The sequence below is a fragment of the Platalea leucorodia genome (assembly GCF_965183815.1).
Source record: "Platalea leucorodia genome assembly, chromosome: 9".
NCBI lineage: Eukaryota > Metazoa > Chordata > Aves > Pelecaniformes > Threskiornithidae > Platalea > Platalea leucorodia.
In genome coordinates this window covers 28,547,790-28,570,889 of record NC_138831.1, presented here as the reverse complement: position 1 = coordinate 28,570,889, position 23,100 = coordinate 28,547,790, and the positions used below count along the sequence as shown (strand labels likewise).

The 23,100-nt window shown below is 55.8% G+C and overlaps 3 protein-coding genes across 3 annotated transcripts; 1 reads left to right on the top strand and 2 right to left on the bottom strand.

The window, feature by feature from the left end:
- Positions 1-83: 83 nt before the first annotated feature.
- TERB2 (telomere repeat binding bouquet formation protein 2) lies at positions 84-3,936 on the bottom strand (the record flags this gene model as incomplete). Its single annotated transcript, XM_082321301.1, has 7 exons — positions 84-229; positions 467-558; positions 662-750; positions 1,271-1,332; positions 1,669-1,814; positions 3,346-3,427; positions 3,873-3,936. The coding sequence occupies 7 exons, from the start codon at positions 3,934-3,936 to the stop codon at positions 84-86; spliced, it is 681 nt and encodes a 226-aa protein (XP_082177427.1).
- Positions 3,937-7,535: 3,599 nt separating this feature from the next.
- Positions 7,536-10,742, bottom strand: B2M (beta-2-microglobulin). Its single transcript, XM_082321661.1, has 4 exons — positions 10,616-10,742; positions 9,936-10,214; positions 9,398-9,432; positions 7,536-7,821 (listed from the first exon to the last, which is right to left on the bottom strand). The coding sequence occupies exons 1-3, from the start codon at positions 10,683-10,685 to the stop codon at positions 9,419-9,421; spliced, it is 363 nt and encodes a 120-aa protein (XP_082177787.1). The 5' UTR covers positions 10,686-10,742; the 3' UTR covers positions 7,536-7,821; positions 9,398-9,418.
- Positions 10,743-13,079: 2,337 nt separating this feature from the next.
- Positions 13,080-19,611, top strand: PATL2 (PAT1 homolog 2; the record flags this gene model as incomplete). The annotated part of the gene is given in 20 exon segments (XM_082321466.1): positions 13,080-13,103; positions 13,722-13,824; positions 14,013-14,326; positions 14,533-14,601; positions 14,712-14,777; positions 15,175-15,346; positions 15,349-15,448; positions 15,450-15,543; positions 16,053-16,207; positions 16,342-16,425; positions 16,515-16,653; positions 16,779-16,899; positions 16,973-17,070; positions 17,441-17,485; positions 17,646-17,794; positions 18,042-18,201; positions 18,610-18,750; positions 18,841-18,938; positions 19,016-19,165; positions 19,572-19,611. Coding segments are annotated over 20 exon segments (2,322 nt in total).
- Positions 19,612-23,100: the final 3,489 nt, after the last annotated feature.

Sequence of the window (23,100 nt, the reverse complement as noted above, 5' to 3'; positions counted from 1 at the left end):
AGTCTAGCTGCGGGTCTGAGTCTCCAAACACGACCGATAGCTCTCTAGCCGTGAGGTTTTTGATGTGAACAGCCACCTGGTGCTTAGCATTTTCTCTTCATTTTAGTCTTCACATCAGAGTAAATGTTAATTTCATTCTGAATCCAATACGCCGTGTAGCCTGAGGTGCCAGGAATGAAATCGCGGAGCTCTCCGACGTATTTCTTCATGTCGCGAGCAGCGGTGTAGCCTACGAAGGGAAAGCGTGGGTCTCACCGGGGGAGCTGCCCTCTTCTCCGGCGAAACAAGGACAATGGAAAATGCAAAGCCCGGAGGAGAAGGGAGCGATTCCATTCACACCCTCAGTGTTTCTGCTGCTGTAAGTACCGGGAGGACGCGAGGAGCACATGAAGGGTCCCTGCTTTGTCCGCAGTCATTTTCAGGCATATTTTCCACTTCTTAAAAATCTACCGATGCTGAACGTTACCTGTCACCATGTTATTCATCGGGTATTCCTGGAGGGCACGGTATGGAAATTCCCCTTGGGCAGGTGCTCTGGAGTCTGTTTCTTCTTCGCTGCTGTATCGGGGGGGGGGGAAATCAGTGTGTTATTTCCTATGCATTGGGCATCTCTTGAAATTGGGGGCACATCCAAATCCTACTTGCAAGGGCAGGAAAATACCTTTCGGCCAGGTCTAGCGCATCCTCCTCCGCTTCTTCCTCACAGCCTTTTCTCGCCACCTCCGGTTCATCTGTCAGATTTTCATTGGGCTGCGAGTATCAACAAAGAGTTGAGTTAAAATTGTGCCCTGGGTACCCTGCAGAACACTAGAGACGTGGTCCAAGACAGTGCTATTTTTAGGACTTGTGATTTCAAGCATAATTTAGAATACAATTTTAAATCTAATCACATTTTCACTTCAGAAGTACTGAGAAGTTGCTTTGAGAAGAAAGCAGGCAGTGTCTCAGAGCTACACGGGGAAGGGAAATGCCACACGAAAGGGCTGAGCTCAGGCCTCGGCGATTGGCATCCCTAGAAGGATGTGCCAGGGAGACTGGACGTCTGTCTGGGTGAGGGAGAAAATCCCTCCTGCGCATCCCACGCTTAATCTGGTGCTGCCCCCCCGGGACGTCACGCTGGGAGGGACACACACAGCACAGCACAGCAAGCACAAGAAGATTTGATCCCATATTTGGGCTGAGGGTCTGGGATGAAAACCAGGCTCCCTGAAGTTCATACAACCGATATTTTTTAAGCTACACCTCCTGTGGTATAAATTTCTCATCTTACCTGTTCTGCAAGTGAATCACCTGCCTGCTCCCAAATAAAACTACCGATTTTCCTTCTGATTTCTGCCATGAACAAAAAAAAAAATTACTGTGAGAGCACCAAATAATGAGACTGTGTGGCAGTCGCTGCCTGTGCATGCCCCTGCCTCTCGCAGGTGCTAGCGAATGCAGTCAGGAGCTCTGGCAGGAGCTAACAGCGCAGCGCTGCTCGCTAATGCAATATAAAAGATGGAGCGTTAATTCCTCTGTCCCTGGGGAGGAAGAATCGCTCCCAGCAGAAGGAAATTCCCTCCACATAGAGCAGAAGTACCTGGAGGTTCTTGTTTGCACCCCCAAAAGCCTGCACTCACAGGGGAACCCCCAGGGGAACCAAAACCTGACGATTTTTTTTCCCCCAACCTTCTTGCAGGCAGGCGGGTGGCAGGACGAAGTGGCCCAGAAACATTGACGGCTTCGCTCCCGCACCAGTGCTCGCCCACTCAGAGAGGTAACGGGAGTGAAAGACTGTAGCTCTGTCCTCAAAGTAATCGAGGCTCTCGTGTATTCTGGAACAGAAAAAGACAGCTCGTTTCCAAAGGTAAGCCTGAAAAAAACCCAAACCAAAAAAGTTTGAAGGGATATTGTTGTTAAAACTGACTTGCTCTGATATCTTTGCCAAAAGCACCTAATTTTCTCTAATTTTCTAACTATGAGACTCTACCAGCAACATCCCATTACGGTCCCGGCTGCTGGTACCTCCTGAGAGCAGCCCAGAGGAAGGACACCAGGGACCAGGTAAACACGTATTTTTAGGGACTAAATGGCACCGCTCCACAACCTGCTCTCAAGACGAGACCGGTTCTTTGGGGAGGGGGGAAAATGTGATTTTTATTTATTTATTCTTAATCACACTGGTCCCTGCTCAGGCTCACAGCGTGGTCCCCAGACAACGGCAGCACTACAGCTGAGCGAGGAAGGGTGGGTGGAGGATGCTCAAGCACTCACCGTCCTCCTTAGAGGGGAATTAAATATTGTTTGTTATGTTTAAGGGTATGGATAGTGATTACATTTTTCCAAGAAATAATCTGAATATATACATTGAATACATATATGATATATATGTAATTATATACAATTCCCCCTGGGGGAACAACGCAGTCCGGTGGGATGCTGTGGCAGAAGGAAGGTCATTACTCTGGGTTTCTCAGGATTCCCCTCCCAAAGCTGGTGCGGGTGGCTGAAGGATTACAAAAATCTAAGCCAGTTTTAAGCAATCGTGTTAAAAGAAGCTGCTTAGTCCAGCCTAGCAAAGCCTGCTGCAGAGCACTGCAAGGAAACATTGCAGTCCCCTTTCACGTAAACATATTTACATGACATTGAATATATATAATTATTCACTGGGTGGAAGAAGATGCTTAACAGCCTTTCCTTATATTTGTACAAACGTTGTTGAGCTCTCTGATTTTTTATATTAAGCAAGCAGAAGGAAAGGAGCAATTCAGCCCTTTTCCAGCCATTTCTACCCCCACGTTTGCTTTCACAGAGCTAACTCACACTGCCTTTTTTGTACCTGGTTCCTTCCTTGGGGACAGTCTCACCTCTATTTTAGACCCTGGGTTTTCCAGTAGATCAGTTCAAAGGCAGCAAGAGAACCACGGCAATTAGTTTAATTAGGAGTTAGTTTAATTTGGAGTTAAGCCAGTCTAACATGTGGATGGTTTTTACAGCCATTTTCTGTTTTGCCTAGGTACAGTTTAGTGTGTGTGTGAGTTTTCAGACTCCACTAAGCAGTAAAAGCCCGGCAGACCTGTACCAGGCACTTTAGAAACATCACCCTGGCTTTTAAAAGGATGTTGGCATCCATTAAATACTTTAAATATATTAAAACCATTATCTATGCTTTCATTTATCTTTCGCTCTCTACATCCAGCCATTGGTGCAAACACGACCCTCCAGCGCGCTGCGATCGCATGACAGATGTCACACGGAGAGGGCTCAACGTGAGTGCGAAATGGGGCCGCAGGCATCTGCCAAGCAAGGAGGGTGCTGCCAGCATGGGGGTGACGCAGGAGGGGACAGCTGGGGGACACAGCCCACCTGCGGGTGTCCGGGTGGGCAGCGTCGCTGCTGAAGAGGTAGTCGGCGTCCCGCCGGTGGGAGAGCGCCCCGCCACCGGCCACTGCGGGGGAAAGAGGGGTGAGGAGGAAGGTGGTCGCCCCAGCGTGCCCCTACCCCAACGTGCCTGGGAGGACCCAGGGTGGCGCAGGATGGGGCTGGCTGCCCGGGCTGGCTGTGCGGCCCTGAAGCGGGAGCTGTGATGGGCCCCCCGTGCCTGCGGGTCTCCTACCGCCCCACTGAGGGGGGCCCTTCTGGCCTTCTCCTCAGCGCGGGGGCACCGTGGCCTGCCCCAGCACTGGGGGGGACCTGCCAAACCCGTGCTCTGCCCTGCTGGGGGGGGGGCTCAGCCCTGCTCTGCCCCACCGAGGGGTGACAGGGCTGTGCCGCCATTGCTCTGCCCCGCTGCGGGCCGAGAGGACCGTGCCTCCACCGCTGCGCCCCACCAAGGGGCTGGGTCAGCTCCGTGCCCCATTCCTCATCCCCGGGGCGCCGCCGGGACCCCTCACCCCACAGCTCCCGAGGGCCCGGGCTGACGCTCTGCGAGAACCAGGCGCGGTGGCCCCGGAACATGGCGGCAGGAAGCGGCGGCGGCGAGAGGAGGCGCCCTGAGCGGCGGCGGCGGGAGGACGCGGAGGGGCAGCGGGCGGGGGGCGAGCTCCGAGGGGCGGCGGCGGCGGGAGGACGCGGAGGGGCGGCGGGCGCTGAGGAGGGGCGCGGTGCCCCGAGGGGCGGCGGCCCTTTCCAGGGCTGGCCGCCTCCCCGAGTCGTTTAGGCACCGGCAAGTGAAGCCACAGAGGTTTCAAACTGCCCCTCACGAAGCCTCCCGGCCGCCGCTGCCACTCGCCCCGTGCCTGTCTGCATTCGGCTGAGCGCCCCAAAATGGCAGCGGGTGACCCACACCTACGCACAGCTGGGCCACGAGTGGGGCTGCCCTGGCTGCCCCGGGACTTGAACACCGATGTCCGGGGCGTGTTGACGTTCAATCTCCTCTGGGAACCCTCCACGGCTTTGACCAGGTTGTGTCACCCCTGGGAAGGGGACGGGATGAGCTGAGGGCACAGTGGGGATGGCATCTGTGGCTGACTTGCCCAGGAGAAGGCAGTGGCAGAGCCGAGCAGCATCCGAGGGCCTCATTCCTCTCCGCTTCTGCCGTCACTCTGCACCATCTTCTGAATCTCTTCCAGCTTCTGCAGAAAGGTGAGGCAAAAGCCTTCACACTGTGGCCTCCTTCACTGCCCAGTCCCAGCTCCTTCCCTCTGTCCCGGGGGGGAACGAGGTCCCCTGGAGATGCTCTCTATTCATGTTCTCTGTAGGTGGTGGCAAAAGAGGAGGTAGTGAGAAGAAGACAGCATCTCTTTGCCTAGATTTCATGTCCTCCCATGCCATCTGCTGGATCGGAGCCGGGAGCTGCCCACCAGACCCCATCCCCTTCAGACGGCACATGCTTTGTGCTGCGGAGGGAACAAACTATCCTCCCAGGCGGTTCGTGATCACCAAATGGGGCGAGTCCAGCCCAGCAGGACGCATGGGTGAGACGCAGCCATGTGAGGGCTCAACCTAGTCTCGTCCATGCTCAGATTTTCTGCACGTCCCAGGAGAAAGATGTCCTAGTGCACGTATCTAAGCAAAGCTGAATATGCCCTAAACAGTCAAGTTAGGTATTAGCAGTACTGAAAAGTGATGCAGAAACCCCTGGGCTTTTTGATTCTTACTCATTTTTCATCAAGTTTTTACACAAGCTGAAGAATTACTTCTGCTTGCACTCGCCTTTCCATGAAGGGCTTGGTAACACTGTCAAATTAAAGGAGAAAAAGGTAAGGCGAGGTGTTAGACCATGGTGTAACTGCTGTGTGGCGCAGGTAAGCCCAGTTTAGTTGAGCTGAACTGGGCCGGCCTGTGCCAAGCAGCCCGGGCTGGCCTGGGGCTGTGCAGCCTTCCTCTTGCAGACACCGTGTGAATGTTTCGGCAAAAATACACTGTGGATATTCACCTTTACCCAGCTTGCTGTGGTTTGCTTGCTGGAGAGGGAATGCATGGCAAACTTTTATTCCCACAGAGCTCGAGCTGCGGTGGCAGAGCCAAGACTGGGTGTGCAGCAGCATCTCTTTCGCTTGGTTCCACTCTTCTCAGAGGACATCTGTATTCAGCTGCGTGTCTTCAATGATTTTCCCCTCCTCTTACACCCCATTCCTTCAACTTTTCTCCCTACCATGCAGGAACTGGTGAAGCTTTAAAAACTCCAAAGAGCTGTGACATTTAAGAAGTTGGTCTTCAAAAAAGTTCTCCTAAGTTGGTCTCCTAGAGAGTTCTAAAAACACTCGTAATTGGTTGGCTCAGGAAATAGTTTGCTGGCAGCAAAATTGCTCGTAAGTCATAAAGCACAAACAAGGCTTGTTTCATGCTCTAAACTTGCCAAGACAGCCCTCAACAACTCCATCCCCTGGGAACTTTTGCTGAAAAGTCAGCAGCAGCAGTGCAGCTACACCCCAGGTACCTTTGGGCCCCCCAAGCTGGACCCCAAGGATAAAACAGAAAAGGCTGTTCTAGATATGGTCCCAAAATTCAGACGTTAATCAAAATTAGCCAGCCTCTGGGATTGGCATGCATCAGTCACCCCAGAGGGGAGATTTTTTGAGTAAGCCGTCAAAGTATTTCCTAAGTAAGACCACAAAAAAGCCCACAGATGCAATCAGGGCAAAGACTTCCCTGGTGCAAGAAGATGTTGATGTAAGTCTCCTTTGGAGATGTGGTTGTCCCATGTTGTCTGTGCCGCCACGTCTTCAGCTTCTGCAGTTGACTCCACTCATGTCCTAATTAGGATGAGTTTTTTTCCTGTTGGTGTGATGCACCCAGCTGTTACTCTGTGATGCTCTCGACAATAGTAAAGGTGAAGCTGAGGTGGTGGCAGGCACTTTGGTGGCTCTTTGTGATCCAGAGGAGGAAGCCAGGACATGGTCCATAACTCAAGTTACCTCAGGCTCTCACAGCAGGCTCTGCTGCTCTGCTGGGGTCTCTGGAGGAGAAGCCCAAAGCTTTTCCTCCCTCCCAGACCATCTTCTACCACAGAAGGACCACTGCTGGGGCTGGTGAAGTCCCCGGCTGGTCTCCAGAGCACAGCTGGCGTTGCAGGCTGAGCTGCGTGTTGGCTCTGGTGAGTCCTGCCACCCCACGCTGGGTCACAAGCTGGGTGATGAGTGCTTTGCATGACCACCCTGCCATGACATCCCCACCTCTCCTGGTTTGAATGCTCCCCTGGTGAGTGCAAAGTCCCTGTAACTGCTCCCTTCACCCCAGCAAAGCATCACTTGTAGCACAGAATTTGTCTTTGAGGTATATGTCTTTTCAAGAAAAGCCAGAGGTTTGCACAGGACAGTTATTATTCTTGTACATCACAGAAAATGCTGTTTTAATGGATAAAAGCTATGAAACAAGCCAAGATCCCTCAAAATCTCAAGTGAGTGTTCTGTGACACAAGTCACAGCAAACCTTAATACACCCAAGAGGAGACATGCGATAGATCACACCCACTGGGTTGCCAGGAATCCTTGTTCACATACATACACAAGATCTGCACTAATGAGATCTTCCTTGATCCAACAGTCACCAGGTGATCATACTGAATTACTCATGAAATAAAGGCAGGCTGCTGGGTTCTAGAGCAGCACCATTTTGGGATAGGGCCATCAAATCCCTGAGGTGTGGCAGAAGACGCAGGGCTCCTCCATGGGGTCTGCTGCTTGCAAAAGAGAAGTTAAACTCACTGACACGCATGCCTGCTTCCCCTCAGCCCAGCTTTACACCATGCACCCCTGAGAAGCATCAGCTGCAGTTCCCCTTGAAGTGGACACCGCATCCTGCCCATCACTCCTTGTCCTCTCACCCAGCCTTAAGATCAGACCCAGTATCCCCAAGGTCACTTTGTCCCATTTTTTAACCTTGTGTCATCCCTTCAGAGCAACTCAGGAGCCTGTGGCCAGGCAGATCCCACATAAACCTTTAATTTTTTTTTTTTTTTTTTTTGGTGGAAAAGCATTCTCCTGCACCTTCCCAGCAGGATAAAAAAAGTGCACCCGAGCATGGTGCCAATACCCTCCAGATCCACTCACGACCCAGTGGCCATCAGAGCCCGTGAAATCAGCTTGGGTTGTCAAATGACTCTGAAGAAACACTTTTAAGGACTCCAGTCAATTTTATTTAGATAAAAATCCTGTACAGTTCAGAGCATTGAAGAGCTATAATTGTTTTTTAATTAGTAATGTGGACATTTATAGCTATGCTCAAAAAAAACAGCCTAGCTTGCATACTGCTTTGGGTAAGTGATATTTTAATGATAAGCTTTATTAAAGAAGGAATTCTGCAATGAAGACTATTGCTCTTCTTCATCATATCCACAAGTGAGATGTGAAGGACAGAAGCTCAAGATGATTCAGATTTGCAAGGCAGAATTCTTCAGACCTGCATGGGGGAAAGGAGATTGACATCAGTCACTCTGTTCACACCTTCAACTCTAATTATTTTATGAAAAAAAAAGTGTTTTCCACAAGGAAACTCCAACTGCAGAGGCGGAGACTCCAGACTCTGTAGCAAAGTCACCAACATCCCACCTCCAGCCATGCTTGGCATCATTCACCATCGATGACTTTCATGCCAATGTGCCACCAAAGCCACTGCATGCCACGCTGCCGTGTGGGCACAGCACACCTCAGACCCTGCCCTGGGGCCAGGTTTCCATAAAAGCAAGTGACAAACCAGAAGAGTGGCTGTATGTAATTTTTCAGAGCTCTGTTACCTAGAAATGCCTGTACTGTATCAAATCACAGGTCCCTTTACCTCAGCATCCCATCTCAATCGGCAGTTAGAAGCAAACATTTAAGCACTTAGAGCACCCCTTCTAAATCTCCTTCCAATCCAACAATTTTTGGCTCTGGGGGATCTCTTGGGCCTTTCCCCTCCCCCCAATATCACACCTCAGCTTTTCTGCTACAAATTAAGAGCGTATCTATCTTCTTCTGTTCTCCCCCACTAGAAGATGGTTAACTGACCTCCATTTTCTCTTGTCCCTGGAAGCCTAACACCCCTTCGAGTCTTTGCTGCTCTACAGCAAGGAAGGGCTGGAGAGCTTTAGAGGGAGAGCAGCACTAGACAGCGACTCCGATCCATCTACATCTTCCCAAGAAGAAATGCCCAAGGCAGTTTTTCTGATTTACAGAGTTTATTTGGCTCATCATTCTGTCTGTCTAAAAGCAATCAATAACATTTTTCTGGTCCAATGTGGAGGGCATTTCAAGTGAGGTCTTGCCAAGGCTTGTCCTGGGTGCAGTTAATAATTATCCAGCCTCTACCAGGCTACATAACTAAGGCGTTTCAACCAGCATTGCAACTATGTCATCTAGGCCATGTACTTTTAGTTTTCTTTTCCCTTTCAAGGGTTAAACTAGTACTTCACGATTGCTAAATCCAGATCAGTTATGCCCAGATAGTTTGAAGTACCCGGAGCACTCAGACTGTGGGACACCAGTGAACTGAGACTGCTTCTGGTCTGGCAGCAAGGCACTGATCTGCGCCTCATAAATCCCACATTACCGAGCCGACAGGCTGCCTGCTGCAGGGTTAACCAGCCTGCCTCCCCCCAGGTCATGGGGATTTCCAGGTATGGCAACTTCCTCCTCACCAGAGGGAAGATAGCACTGCAGGGACTGGAGAAGCACTAGAGGACACGTGACAACTCTGAACAATATCCGGCAGACACACCAAAAACATGCAGGGAGGTTTTGCTCCAAGGGGCTCCTTTCTTTTGAGCAAAGGAGACTCTTGTAGGCAAGGTATGGCTGAGAACTGGCCAAAACAGTGGGCAGAAGGGTGTGGAAACAGCCTTGCCCCCAGTCAGCAGCAACACATAGTAGATACAGGTGGGTTGGTTTTTTTGGTGGTTGCTTTTGGTCCTCAACTCTGCAAGCTACAGACCTTCCCCCCACAGAAAGCAATCCGCATTCTCCTGACCAGCACCGCATGGAGCATCAGTGTAACTCACCATGATTATCCCAGACTCAGCTTAGAAGTCTTCCTCTGCAAGAAAGAAAGGGAGAGCATTAGGGTTTGGGGCAAACAGCACCCCCTCTCACCCACCACCACAAGCCCACCCCTGCTGGAAACAACCCCAGTACAGCAACCAGAGAGCTGCCCTTGCTTGGCTGTCTCCTTGCTGCAGCAGGCTGGGTCACCATGATTGGTCCCCACCGCTATATGCTTCTTTATATTCACCAAATATAAAGCCAAAACTCACTGCATGACCCACTGACCACAGAGTCATCAGACACAGCATAACCAAAATACCTACAGATAATACCAAGGCATGTCTTCCCTGCCTGCTACGAACAAACTCTTTCACAGCCTTTTCAGCAGCCCAGCTGAAACCAATTTTCCATCTGTAGCACAAGACCTTCAAAATCTACCCTGTTATAGCACTGTGTTTCCTGAGAAGGGAAAAAGAGATGCTGGGCTATAAATTAATGAGCTCTGGCTTCTGCACACCAACGGTGGCGAAGCTTGAAGAGGAAGGCATGCCATACCCCATCGGAATGACTGCGGCTCCCTGAAGGCGGAATGGTCCACCCTGCAAACGTAGACATCGCCCTTCTTGGGGGTGAACGGCACGTACACCAGGCGCTCAAAATACCACTTGTCGTTGAAGGACATGTCTGTGTACTTCACGCCGCTCATGGGCTCCCCGTTCTTGAGGAGGGAGACATCGATTTTCGGAGGGTGGAAGCCACTCACGAAGCAGTTGAGGGTGTTCTCCTCTCCGGGCGCGACATGTTTGCGGGAGTACACCTCCACCTTCGGTGGCTCTGGAGGGGGGAAGGGCGTGATGAGGAGCAGGGCTGCAGCAGGCACCGCCTCGGGGAAGCCAGCGCCCACCCGCCCGGGCACGGCAACCGGTACCCTCACAGCACCTTCGCCCCGGTACCAGGGCCCTCACCACCCCCCTCCCCGGTACCGGGCCCCTCACAGCACCCCACTCTCCCCCCCCCCCAGCCGGTAACCGGTACCAGGCCCCTCACAGCCCCTCCCCACCACCGGTAACCGGTACTGGGCCCCTCCGCCCCCCCAGTAACCAGTACCAGGCACAACACAGCCCCCCTCCCCACCGCCGGTAACCGGTACCGGGCCCCTCACAGCCTCCCCCCACCACCGGTACCGGGCCCCTCCCGCCCCCCGCAGGGCCCTTCACGCCGCCCCGGCCACTCACCATCCGCCTTCCCCAGGCCGACCAGCGCGACGATCAGCACCAGGACCCCCACCTTCGCCCACAGCTCCATGGCCGCCACCCGCTCCGGCTCCGCGCCCCGCACAGACTAGCCCGCCCTGCTCCTCCGCCGCCTTTTATAGCCTCTGCCGCGCCCGGCCAATCGCGGTGCGGAAGCGCCAACGCGTCAGCAGTCTCCGGGCAGAGAGGGAGCTGAGAGGTTGCGCGAGCTCGCCCGCTGGCAGTGTGGCTTTCGCTTTCGGTTCGGGTCTAAGGCACCGCCCGGGCCTTGGCGGGCCCGGAGCCGCCCCGCTGCCCCCCGACGGTGCCCGGCCGCGGGTGGGGCTGTTGCTATGCCCCAGGCCCGGCCTGCCCCGCCCTGGGGCCTCTCCTGCCCCGCCGTTGGCCTTCACCTCAGGGATGGAGGCATCAAAGGCGTGAGGTGGCACCGGGCCCCAGCCGCTGCCCCTCCGGGCCTTGAGCCAGATGCCTGCGGTCAGGACCCCCCCGCCGGGAGCAGGTCACGGAGCAGGGCTACAAGGTGCTCAAGTGGCTCCCACTTCTCACCAAAAGGGGGGTAAAAACCACCTCTTGTGGGGGATTTTGCAGCCAGGGTCAGTATTACTGGCCAACAGCTGACGCTGGCGCAGCCGGGCCGTCTTCCTTTCTGAACCTTGGCTTGTGTTCTTTCGAAGCCTGTGCGTCAGCGTCTCAGTCTGGCGGCTGCAGGATGGATTGACTCTGCCATTTGAGCGCAGCATGGACTCCCCAACATCAAACACAAGAACCCAAAGGTCAAAGAGCTGGGTTTTCTGGTGCCTCCTCCAGAAAAGCTATGAGCACAGTAGACCAGCTACGCTAGGTATGCCTCTGTATGGCTCTGTAACACTGCAGGCACTGCTTAGAGAAGTACAGCAGCTTTGAATAGCAGCATTAAGAAAACCAGGGTTAAAAAAGGAAAATGAATCAGTATTAAAGAGCACGTAGATATTTTATACACCTAGGAGCTTGTCTGCTTGTGGTCCTACAGGTCATGTACTGCTTATCTTCAGAGTCACTGTTTCAGACTGGGAAGCAGACATATATTGTTCTCCATCTAGCTGCATAAAGATTAAAAAGTCAAAAAAAAAAAAAAAGAGATAAAAGAAAGGAAAGTCACTACTGGTGGGAAGAAAAGAGCAGTTATGGAGCTCCTCTAACACTGAGCCCCTTAAAGACTTGCCATCTTAATACATCCCATTTAAAGACCTATCTTTAAATCAATAAAGCACACGCAGAGAACATCTCCCACCCAAAGGCAGTGGAGACTGAGCAAAGAAAAAACCTTCAAATACTCATTATCAATCCCCACTGGACAAGCTCTGAGCAGAGCTCTTGCTTGGTTTGCTGGCAGCCCAGTGAGCAGTGTCAGTGGCCACGCAGCTGATATTGAGTGTTTGTGCTCTGAGATAAGGGGACACAGCTGTTGCCAGAGCCTTGTCAGGGACCTCTGGGCTCTCGCAGAAATAAATGCTAGCTGCTGTGTTGGCAGCTGAGCCGGCATTGGGAGTCACTGCCTCGGAGCCCGGCTCACAGGCTAGTCTGGCTCTGCCCAGGTGAGCCATCCCCTTGGCTCGGGGAGGATTAATTACACAAATAGCTGACTGCAGGACACAGATCCTTTCTCCGTGCTGGCACCAGGCACTCCCTGTTGGGATGGGAATTCCTGGAGATGACTCTGCTATAACCAGCAATGCCTGGCAGACTTTCCCTGTAAAGAGAAGCTGAACCATGAGTTTATAAGCACGTGATGTTTCTAAAAAGCCAGGCTGGTTTGATTCAAACAGCCAAATCTTTCTTTTTTAGGGCACTTCTGCTTTTATTAGCAGGGAGACATATTTAAGGAGTGGGTGAGGTCTAACACAACCAAGGCACCCCCGGCATGCAGGGGGGTGAGGGCAGCCCGCTGCGCTTTGCGGGACGCAGAGATTTACAGCGTCCTCGCCTTAGTTTTGGTCCCCTCTGCCTTCAAATCTGCTGCTGTACATCTCCGAGGCACGCTTCCAGCTGGACCGACCACGTCCCGCTGGTTTTCCATGGCTGCTCAAAGGGGTTGGGGTTCGGAAGACGCCCTGGCTGGCAGGGAGCAACGAGAGCAGGGGAAAAAGCCGGGCTGGGGGTTTCTGCACCCTGAAAAACGCAGGCGTTTGCGGCTTTGCAGCCCCTTTCGCGGGCGGGGTCATTAAATCTCAGCCTCCTCTTCCTCCCCAGCGCCACCCCCATCCCTGCCCCGCGTGGGCGGTGCCTAGCCGAGGGGGCGGGGCGAAGAGACTGCGCAGGCGTCGGACGCCGCCGGGCGCCGCCATGCTGTACGGCAGGCGCATGCGCAGCGGCGCGGTGCCGCCGGAGCGGCGGCGGTCCGTAAAAGGCGGCGGCGGGGGCAGCCCGGCCCCGTAGAGGGACGCGGGCGGGCGGGCGGTGCCGCGGTATGGCGGAGGGCGGCGAGCCGGTTGTGAGTGCCCGCCCTGCTCCGCCCTGGCGTGCTGGCCCGTCCCCGGGGCCGCCTCCTTTCCCGCTGCCCCGGGTTACGCCCCCCGCCACCCCCACCCCCCCCACCCCCCGCCGGTGCCGGCTCCCCCGGGGCCGCCCTTGCCGGTGCTGGCTCTCCCGGGAGCGGTCGGTACTGGAGAAGACACCGTCTCGGAGGTGCTAGTGGGGTGTCCTTCCCTGCCTTGTGCTCGGGTGCTGTTCTTGCCCTGCTAGTAGGGTGTTCACTCTGAAGCCTAATGGTGTCCCTCAGCACTAACCATGCTGGTGCTGTTCTATGCTGGCATCCGCTGCGCTGGCAGGGGCTACTGTCACCTCTGGGTGGCCACAGCCCTGGTCCCAACAGGCTTCAGTGGGCTCCTATCCTGCTCTGAGCCAGTGGGTCCCGCCCTTGCTGGTAGTGCCGGTGGCTCCTGCTCTTCCCTTTCCAGCTGTGGAGCACCCATGGGCCCTGGGGTCTGCCTGGCACCACCAGCAGGGTGGGGGGGAAGCTGGGTGCCTCCCCACTTGGGAGCAGGTTAGGGTTATCCCATTCTTGCCTGCCTGCCTCCCTTAGCGGGGACCCTGTTGCTTTCGACTCCAGATCCTTGAGGACTACCTGCTGGTGGAAGATGCGCCTCTGCTGGAGGAGATGGCTGAGGAGGACGAAGAGCTCGACCTGTACAATGAGATGACTTTTGGGTTAGGTAAGATCTCAGGGGAGCCCCAGGGTCAGGGAGATCAGCCAGCACCCAACGGGGTGAGGAGGATGGAGGTGGGGGGGGTGAGGAAGGTGTCCTCCTGCCTGGTGAGGAGCTGGGTTGGGAGCAGGGACCCCAATGGGCACTGCCCAGGCTCTCACCCACCCTGATGTGCTCTGCTTCCCCCCTCCAAGACCGAGACTCTACTGAGGAGGACACCACAAGACCCCTGATGCCTCTGGAGACAAGTTCTGAGCTGGCCGAAGCAGTGGCAGAGGAGATGGAGGCTGAGGGGGAACCAGGGACTGAGCAGCCAGAGGAGCTGGGAGAGCCCCAGGAAGAAGGTGGGATGGAGCCGGAGGTCGAGCAGGTTGGCTCTGAGTTGGAGGGAGAGGAGGAAGAGCTGGGGACTGAGGAACAGGAGGAAGACCAGGAGCCCTGTGAGGAGCCCAACGACCTGGGAGACCCGGCGGTGATGAGAGCCGTGCAGAGCAAACCCACGCTGGAGGTGATGCGGGAGTGGAGAGGGAGGGGACCCGTGCCTGGCCGGCAGGCAGAGGGACTGGCAGGGACCCGTTGCTCCCCCCTCCATCCCCATACCTGTGGGTCCTACCCCACGGAGGGCACCAGGGGGTAGTTTGGTCCCTGCCCAAGGGAGGAAGACCTGCTGTGCCAGGGCTGAATACGTGCCTGTAACCTCTTCTTTGCTTGCAGAGCCAGGACTCGGCGGTGCTGGACAGCAGGATTGGTGCTTGCTGGGCAGAGTTTGGCAAAGAGGACATGGTAAAAATGTCTCCTCCCATCCAGTGATGAGGCTGAGCAGCCCCTGCAGTGTCTCCTGCCCCTCTCCTCCTGTCCTTCTTCCCCATGCTGACTGTCTCCCTGTCTTCCAGCTGGTGATGGATCCCATGGTGTGGGGCTCCTGCTCCGGCAGCATCCCGCCCCACCATGTGCTGGAGGTAGGTACCCCCAGCCAGGCCCTCGGGGAGCAGCCAAGGGCTCCCTGCTACCATGGGCCAAGGGTCATGCAGGTGATTTGGGGTGACCAGGGGACCTCCAAAGCCTCATTGTAGTTCTGGAGGTGCAAGGCTGTGTCTCTTGGGTGCCAAGGCTGTGGGCAGAGGTGCCCACCCTAAGCAGAGCCTGGGTTTGAAGGCAAAGATGTTGAGTTTGGGGGGACCGGAACCCCCATGCCTGTGGGTCCCCTGCTGTTGCATGCCACCAGGATGGGAGCCTGGCCGGTGCGTGGTCTGGTTGAGCAACAACCAAAGGCTTTGGTGAGCTGCGCAGTGCTGGGGGAGCTATATTGATCCCAGCTGGGCCCCGTTCCCATCTCCTGCTGCCTCCTCCCCACAGGATAAAGCCATCCTCCAGGTCCTGGAGAGGCCTCCACCATCCACCAATGTGGCCCTTGACTTCCTCGGCTCCCCTGTGCAGAGGGGCTACGGGGGGTCTCCCCGGCTCAAGCGACCCGACTTCAGACTGATGTCCCCCAAGTCCTTCCCCCAGCGCTTTCTCCAGCAGGTAACGGGTTTGGGGGGGCTTTTGCGTCCCCTCTTCCTCTGCCTTCCCCTCCCCAGAGGTGCAGCCTCGAGGACAGGCTTGTCCCAGTGACGCCTCCCATCTCCTGCCCTGCAGCAGTCACCTCTGATGCCTCGCTCCCCATGCTCCCCTCGGCCCTTCACGCCAGCTCGCAGACCCTCTCCGCTCTTTGCTTCCAACCAGGTAATGCAGTGAGCTGTGAGCCACCACTGTGTCCTTTCTGAGGTGGCCCTGGAGTGGCAGGGGACAGGGCTGGTGCCTCCCCAAAGCTCCGTCGTCCAGGGCAAACTTTGCAGCTCCATCTAATCCTGAGTGTGTGTCTCTGGCATCTTGTCAATGGGGAAAGCGGAGCTACCAATGTAGCCGTTGCTTCATAAATCTATTTGTCCTGATGTCCCCATGGGACCTGCACAGGGCATGGTGGTGTGCTTGGCGTCACGCTGGGACACTGGTGATGGACCTGGGGCATGCAATCCCTGGTGACACTAGGTCCCCTTGCCTTGGCCAGCCTCAGCAGCAGGATCCTGGAGGGTATCACCTCGCCATGGTGCCTCACACGTGTCCCCTCCATGCAGGGAGAGAGCAGCCCCTGTGAGGATGGGAATGAGAAGCCAGCGTGGAGCTGGCAGACCCCTCTGGGACCCTCGGAGCAGAAGGCTCAGACACCTGAACGCTTCTCTTTTCCTCTCCAGACTGGAGGGTACACGGCTCCAACCCCTTTCCGGCCCATGTTGCCCAACATCAGCAGTCCGTCGCGGCCTCTTGCCATGCACTTTGGTCCTACAGCTCCCTCTTTGGACCCCGCTCTCTTCTTCAGTCCATCAGCCAGCCACCAGCTGAACCTCAGGTAGCAGAACAGCGAGTGGCATGCCTGGGTGGGACCGGAGGAGCCCCACAAAGCAGCTGGGGGGGTGTCCCGCCTCTGGGGACGGCTCTAGTGTGGATGCTGAAACCCCAACCTCGGCCTGGTCTCCCTTGCAGCACACCCAGCCATATGACCCAGCTGCACCCCCAGCACCAGCGGATCCTGACCCAGCGGCAGCAGCAAGGCGGGCAGGTGCAGAGGTAAGGGGGTCCCGGGTCCTTGGGAAGCTGCGTGGTGGTGGTGGAGGCTCTGGGCAGTCACAGCAGGCTGTGATCTTCTCCCATGCCAGCATGTCCCCCAAAAAGTTGTGGTCTCCTAAAGTGGACCCTTATGCTGGGCTGATGACCTCCAAGGAGAAGGACTGGGTCATCAAGGTGGAGATGATCCAGCTGCAGAGCGAGAACATGGATGATGACTACTACTACCAGGTGAGCTCCTGCTGGCAGCACCAGTGGGTCATCCTGCTCCTCGGGGCTGGAGCTTCATCCCTTTAGGGGCCAGAGAGTGTCCGGGCTCATGGTGGCTGCTCTACTGGCTACACCTGTCATTACAGACGTACTACCAGCGGCTGGAGCGCAAACAGGCGGAGGAAGAGCTGCTCGGCCGGCGCAACAAGCAGGATCCCCCCAAGCTGGTCACGCCATTCATCCAGAAAGTGGAGACGTATGACTCCGGTGAGGGCCGGGGGCGGGGGGCCAGGTGAGGGGCTGTGGGATGTGGTCTCACCATGTCCCATCTCTCTTCCAGTGGTGCGCATCGCAGGCTCACTGGGCCAGGTCGCGGTGTCCACCTGCTACAGCCCTCGCCGGGCCATCGATGCTGTGCACTATGCCCTTGTGGAGGAGGTAGGTGAGGGGGGGCTGGGCAGGTTGGTGCCTTGGATGCCTGGGGATGCTGCTCTGAGCTTTCCCCAGGCCCTGGAGCAGCTTTAGCAGAAGCCTTAGGAGTTGCTGCGACCAAGAATGGATGCTGCCCTGAGCTGCAGGATGGGGTGCGCAGTTAGAGCGGGTGCTGCCTCAGCAATGGCAGCTTCTCCCCTGCCGAGGGGTGGGATGGGGCTCTGGGCAGGTGGAGCTGGCCGTGGCCTCCCCGTGGGATTGCTCTGTATCCTGAAGCCGCCTCTGATCCCCAGGGAGCAGCTGGCTCAGTGCTCTGCTGGCGGTGGTGTCTGGTGCTGGCTGTAACTGTTGTGCCTTCCTTTCTCCCCTCCTGAAGGCTGCGGGGAGCCACCGGCTTTGGGCACTGCACAGGATTGAGAAGGTGAGTGAGTCACGATTTGGGGCAAGATGGGATAATGTAGATGCTTGGTTTTCAACCGAAGAGCTCTGCAAGGGGATATCTGCCTGGGCAGAGGTCCTGGATAGCTGGCAGGTAGAGGATGCTCTAAGCTGCCTCCTTAACCCCTGTGTGGCTTCTCCAGCTCTTCCTGCAGCTGCTGGAAGTGGAGGAGATGCAGCGGAAGATGTCTCTCGCCCTGGAGGAGCAGCAGCCCTGCTGTCAGGAGCAGAAGAGCCAACAAGTGAAGCATATCTACCAAGCCTTGAAAATAAGGGCTTGCAGCAGTGAAGAGTGAGTTTGTGCCGTGGGGAGAGGGGAGCAGGCGACACATCCTGGTCCTTGCTGGGCTCAGATGGCCATGGATGAGTAGTTCAGGGTGACGGCGAGGGTTGGATCCAGTCCTCTGAGTGTCACCATGGCTTGTGCTGACCCTGCCCGTGAGCCTTGTCCTGCACTGGAGCATCAGCTCTGGTCCTTCTGGATGGCCAGAGATGCTACAGGTCCCTCAGATCTGTGCCAATGGAGCCTTCGTCCCCAGGGAGACAGAGGATGAATTCCTGCAACTCCTGTGTGTACAGAAGGGCAAGAAGCTCACAGCCCGGCTGCTGCCCCACCTGACCCGGGAGCAAGCGGAGAAGATCCTGCTGACCATCACCCACCACCTGCCCTTCCTCATGAAGAAGGATGTGTTGGATGAGGCGAGCACCTCCAGCCAGGGCAGGGGCATCCTGGGCTGCTTCCTTCCCCTGTTGCTCTTGCGGGGCGGGGCGGGGGTGGGGTGGGGGGGGGAGGGCACCCTGGACAATGAGTGGACCCATCTTGCTGCGTTCCCCCAGCAGGGGGTGGATGGCCAGGCAATGGCCAGGCAGCTGGTGGGGGTGACATCAGGCAAGAGCCTGTGTCCTTCCCTGAGGAGCAGGAGAAAGGTCTCCAGGAGGGGTTAAAGCAGCCCTGGTGGCAGTGTGTGTGTGTGTGTCCCACCCCTGGGGGGTGCAGCATTGACCCTTGCGTCCCCCTGAGGTGTTAGGATGGGGCTCAGGGGTGGGGCTGTGGCCATGATGGGTCAAACAGTCTCAGATCCCTGCTCTCCCCTCTGCCCTGCCCAGTCTCTCCCCCTGCTCTACAGCCCATTGAATGAGGTGGTGGGCAGGATGACCTTCAGCAAACTCATCGAGGTCCTGCAGGAGATGACCAGGCCTCTGCCCAAGTCCCCTGAGCTCCCCCTCGCCATGGCCTTGAAGAACCAGGTCAGTGGCCCCAAGGAGGGCAGAGCTGTGTGGTGTCCCTAGGGTGCCACTGCCTCTGGCTATGACACTCCTCCTGGTGCTTCCCTGCAGTTTGGGATCTCCTTGCTCTACTCCTTGCTGAGCCACGGCGAGAGGCTGCTGTCCTCTGACGTGCCGCTGGAGCCATGCAGTGGCGACTTCGAGATGTGGTGAGGGGCTGTGCGAATGACAGGGTTGGGGTTCACCAGCCGGTGGGGTGCTCAACCCCCTGCGTTGATGCCCCCAGGACAGACACAGTGTTTCTGGTTGCCCGGGAGCTGTCACAAGTGCCCAAGGCCTCACTGGTGGAGCCTCTCTTCTTGCCCAGCAACCTTCTCTCCCTCTTCTGCCGCTACCTGGACAAGCAGACCATCCACCACCTGGAAGCCAAGATGGAGTGAGTACCGCCTGGCACGGCTCCCTGCTTTTGCCAGGGATCCCTCAGATGCAGTGGATGGCATTGGGGGCTCACTGCTTCTGTCCCCCTGGGGACTCCATTGGACACAAGTCTCCAGACCTCCACTGGGCTGAGCTGATCCTTGTGGCTTCACTCCTGGTTTCAGCGATCCCGGGACCATGCCGGCTGGTGCTAAGTTTTGCATTTTCATCAGGTTCACCACACCTTGATGGCATGTCCCTGTGGGATGAATCAAACTGGGGGGCGAAAAGCCGGGGGGATCCCCCCAGCAATTTAGCCAGCAGCTCTAGGGCACCCTGGGGTGGTTGGGCAGGTTGGGCTTCAGGCAGCTGCCAGCAGTGCGAGTGTGACAACCTGATGCTCCAACCTTGTCCTTTCCCTGCAGGTGTTCCCCGATGCCATCGGAGGCTGCCATGCTGTGCTGAGCCCTGGGAGCTGGGGATGGGTGCTGGGAACGGGCAGGGCCCGACACTGCGACTTTGATTTTTCGAAGCGAACACTTACCCTGGTGCAGGGCACTCTGGGTGAACCGGGCACTGGCAGGGCCGGCGCTCGAGGGCTGATGCCGACCTGCCCTGGTGCCTGGGGCACAGGGAGCATGGGGAGGCAGGTAACTTATTTTGGCCTCGCACCCACCAGCAGTGAGTGCTGGATCACAGCGGGTGTCGGAGCCAGGGTCTGCACAGGGGCGCTGGGAGCACCTGGGGGTGAGTGACTTTGTGTACAGCACTTGAAATAAAAAGGTGATTAACAAGCTCCTCCAGCTCCTGTGGGCAGCTTCTGGGCATGGAGACCCCCGGTCAGCGATGGTGGGCATCCGAGTGCACAGTAGAGGGGAAGGAGAAGCAGGGAGGAATGCACAGAGGACCCAGAAAGAGGATAAAGGGGGATGGAGGAGAAGGCGGAGTGGAGGGGATCAGAGGACCCATGTGGCTGGGGACAGAGGGGCATTGAGCCCCCAGGGAGAGGAATGGGCTGCAAGAAAAGGGGTGTGGTGGGGAAGATGGGGTCAGAGCTTGCCTGGAGGGGAAAGGAAAGATCTGTGTGTGCAGGAGAGCACATCTGGGTGCACAGGGGGAGGACGTGGGAGATCTTGAACATACATGAATGGGTAATAAAGCACCTCTTCTCTCTGCTGAGCTCTCAAAGGCTAATTAGTGTAAAGGCTTGCAGGCACGGTTGTGATAAAGTACCTTGAAGCATCTTTCTTGAGCCACTTTAACTGACCACGACTACCACAAGCTGACCCTCACTTCTGCATCTAGGGCTCAGGGGTTGGTGCCTAGGTGCAGTGTCTGGTCTCACTGTAGAAATCTTTGTGGCTCCTGTCTCACTTCCAGGGCTATATGGTGGGATTTCCCCTAATCCTATGGGACATCTGAGCCTAGGACACCTGTGCCTAAGCACCTGGATGCCCCTCCAGAGGTCTAAACTTGACACCCAAAGCCAGGTGTATATTCAAAAGAGGTTTGCACCAGAAAGTTCTCTCTCTCATATGTGCCCAAGCTCCAACCCCATGTAGCTGAGAGCAGATGAAACTATTCCTTTAAACTGACATCCTCCAGAGGTCAAACTAATGCACATGGAGAATTTGCAGAAAATACAGATGTGACCAGTATGGCTGAGCAGTTTAGTGGGATTTATCTCCATGGTTTATCAAGACAGCTCACATCTCAGCTTCTGAAACACACTTCAGAGGAGCACCTGAGATGCCTGAATACAGCTGTACAAAGAGAAGAGGTGCTGCAGATGTGATGCAGGACCCAGGAGGGACTCCTGCCCTTCATGCTAGAAGCGAAGTGTAGGCTGTCAATCATCTAAAAGGGTGCGAGGTCCAGCTGGAAGGAGCTCTAGATCATTCTGGCAGCTGCTTTTGTTATCCTGATGCCTCTCCTGCTCATCGTGGTGTCCTACAGCCTTTCCTCTGCCCTCAAAATCAGGCTTACCAAAAGCAGGTTCAAATCCTTCTCCACTTGCTCCTCGTACTTTATTGTTGGAAAGTTCTTCTTTGGGACAGCTATGTTTGTCACTGTGCATCCTTAGCCATCTACTGCTATGTCACTTCAAAAGAGTGACACTAGCAGGTTGTCGTCGGGGTGAAACCCATAGTTTTAGCCCATCGAGGCAATCTGGGACAATACCTGCATGGTGACCCACCTGTAAGCAACAGGATGGACCTTGCCACTGCAAACCCTAGAGACAATTTCAGACAGAAGGGAACTAGCAGCTGCTCACTGATTTGCAGGAAGAGAGGAGGACACCAGCGAGTCCTTCAAGATAAGGATAAGCTGTGTTATGTTTTCAGTTTGCAATGGAACAGGGCGCAGACCTAGCAAGAGCGCTCCTCGCCTGAGAGCCAGCGGGGATGGGGGAGGAAAGTGTGATGTGGTTGCAATCACGTACGAAACCAAAAATGCTCCAATGTAGAAGGGCTGGAGACCTTTACTGGACTTTGCTGCTTTGTTGCAGGAAGCAGCTGAGATAAAAGAATGAAAATTTGTCTTTCTTGGTTACTCTCCCATAACCAAGGGACCCACACCACCCACCAGCCCCCTCAGCGCTTCCTGCCAGGAGAAAGAGACCCTCTCCCTGGGGCACCACCCAGTGAATTAATTCAGCTGAGAGGTGTCCAGCAGCTCAGGGACCCCATCTGGTTTATCTGCATCCGGGTCTTCTCCCTTAACCCAAAGCTGGTGAAAATGCAGCGTGTCTCACCTGGCTCTGCTTTACCTACTGCCCTGCCCGGCTTCTCTTGGCACTGTCCTGAAAGAGCCACCAGCCCTGTGAGGTGGTGGTGACCCATCACCATGAGTGAACAGCTGGACCAAGGGGAGTCACTGTCTTAGGGATATGGGGCTCATCCTGGGATGTCTCAGGAGGTATAGGACTTATCCTGGATGTCTTCAGGGTGTGGAGCTCATCCTGGGATGTCTTCAGGGTGTGGGGCTCATCCTGGGATATCGTGGGGGGTATGGGACTCATACTAGGATGCAGGGAAGAGCATTTTGGGCTTGCACAAGACTTATTACAGGCTCTTTAGGGGAGGAATCAAAGGTGGGGAGAGGGAAGGATCAAAGTGGTTTACAGCACCATCAACTCTCTTGGGCTTTTCCCAGAAACCCTTGAACTGAACAGGCGGCCATCCTGGTCAGGGGGTGGATGGGATGACAGCTGTCCCGGGTTGAGGTGTTGAGGGACTGCAGCCATCTTGGTCAGAGCACTGAGGGGGACCATGGCCACCTCTGTTTGGGTACTCAAGGGAGGGTGGATGTCATAGTAGGAGTGCTGAAGGGACCACAGCCATCTCGGCTGGGGCACGGAGGATCTGTGGCCATCTTGGTTGGGACATCAAAGGCACCATGGTGTCTGGGTTAGGGCATCGAGAGGTTGATGGCCATCTCAGTTGGGGCATTGGGTATCAGCTGGGTTCCTTCAGTGGAGGGGACCATGGCCACCTTGGTTGTGCTGTTGAGGGGACTGAGGCTGGTTGGGTTGTTGAGGGGACCATGGCCATCTCAGCTGGGGTACTGAGGGAACCATGGTGTAGAGAACTGCTAGTGCAAAACAACGAGATGTCTCAAACAGCCTTGGTGCTAAAACCACAATGCAGAGCAATGGTCGCTAGGACCCAGGACTGGACGGTATCTGGAGTGAGGGTGAGGGAGGGAGTCCTGCCAAGGCAGGTTGGCCTTGCCTCGGCCCCATCCCCCGCAGTCTGTGAAGCTCTTATCTCCCCCACACAGGGGAGGGTCCTGGTATCACTCCTCTTGGTTTGGCTGGTCGCCCCTCTTAATTCGACTGGTATCTCTAACACTCCTGGAACTGGGAAGAGAGAAGATTCCAGAATTCCAGAGACTGAAATCTATAAATAGGGACTCCCACTCTCTCTTGCCCTCTTTTCGCCACAAAATACC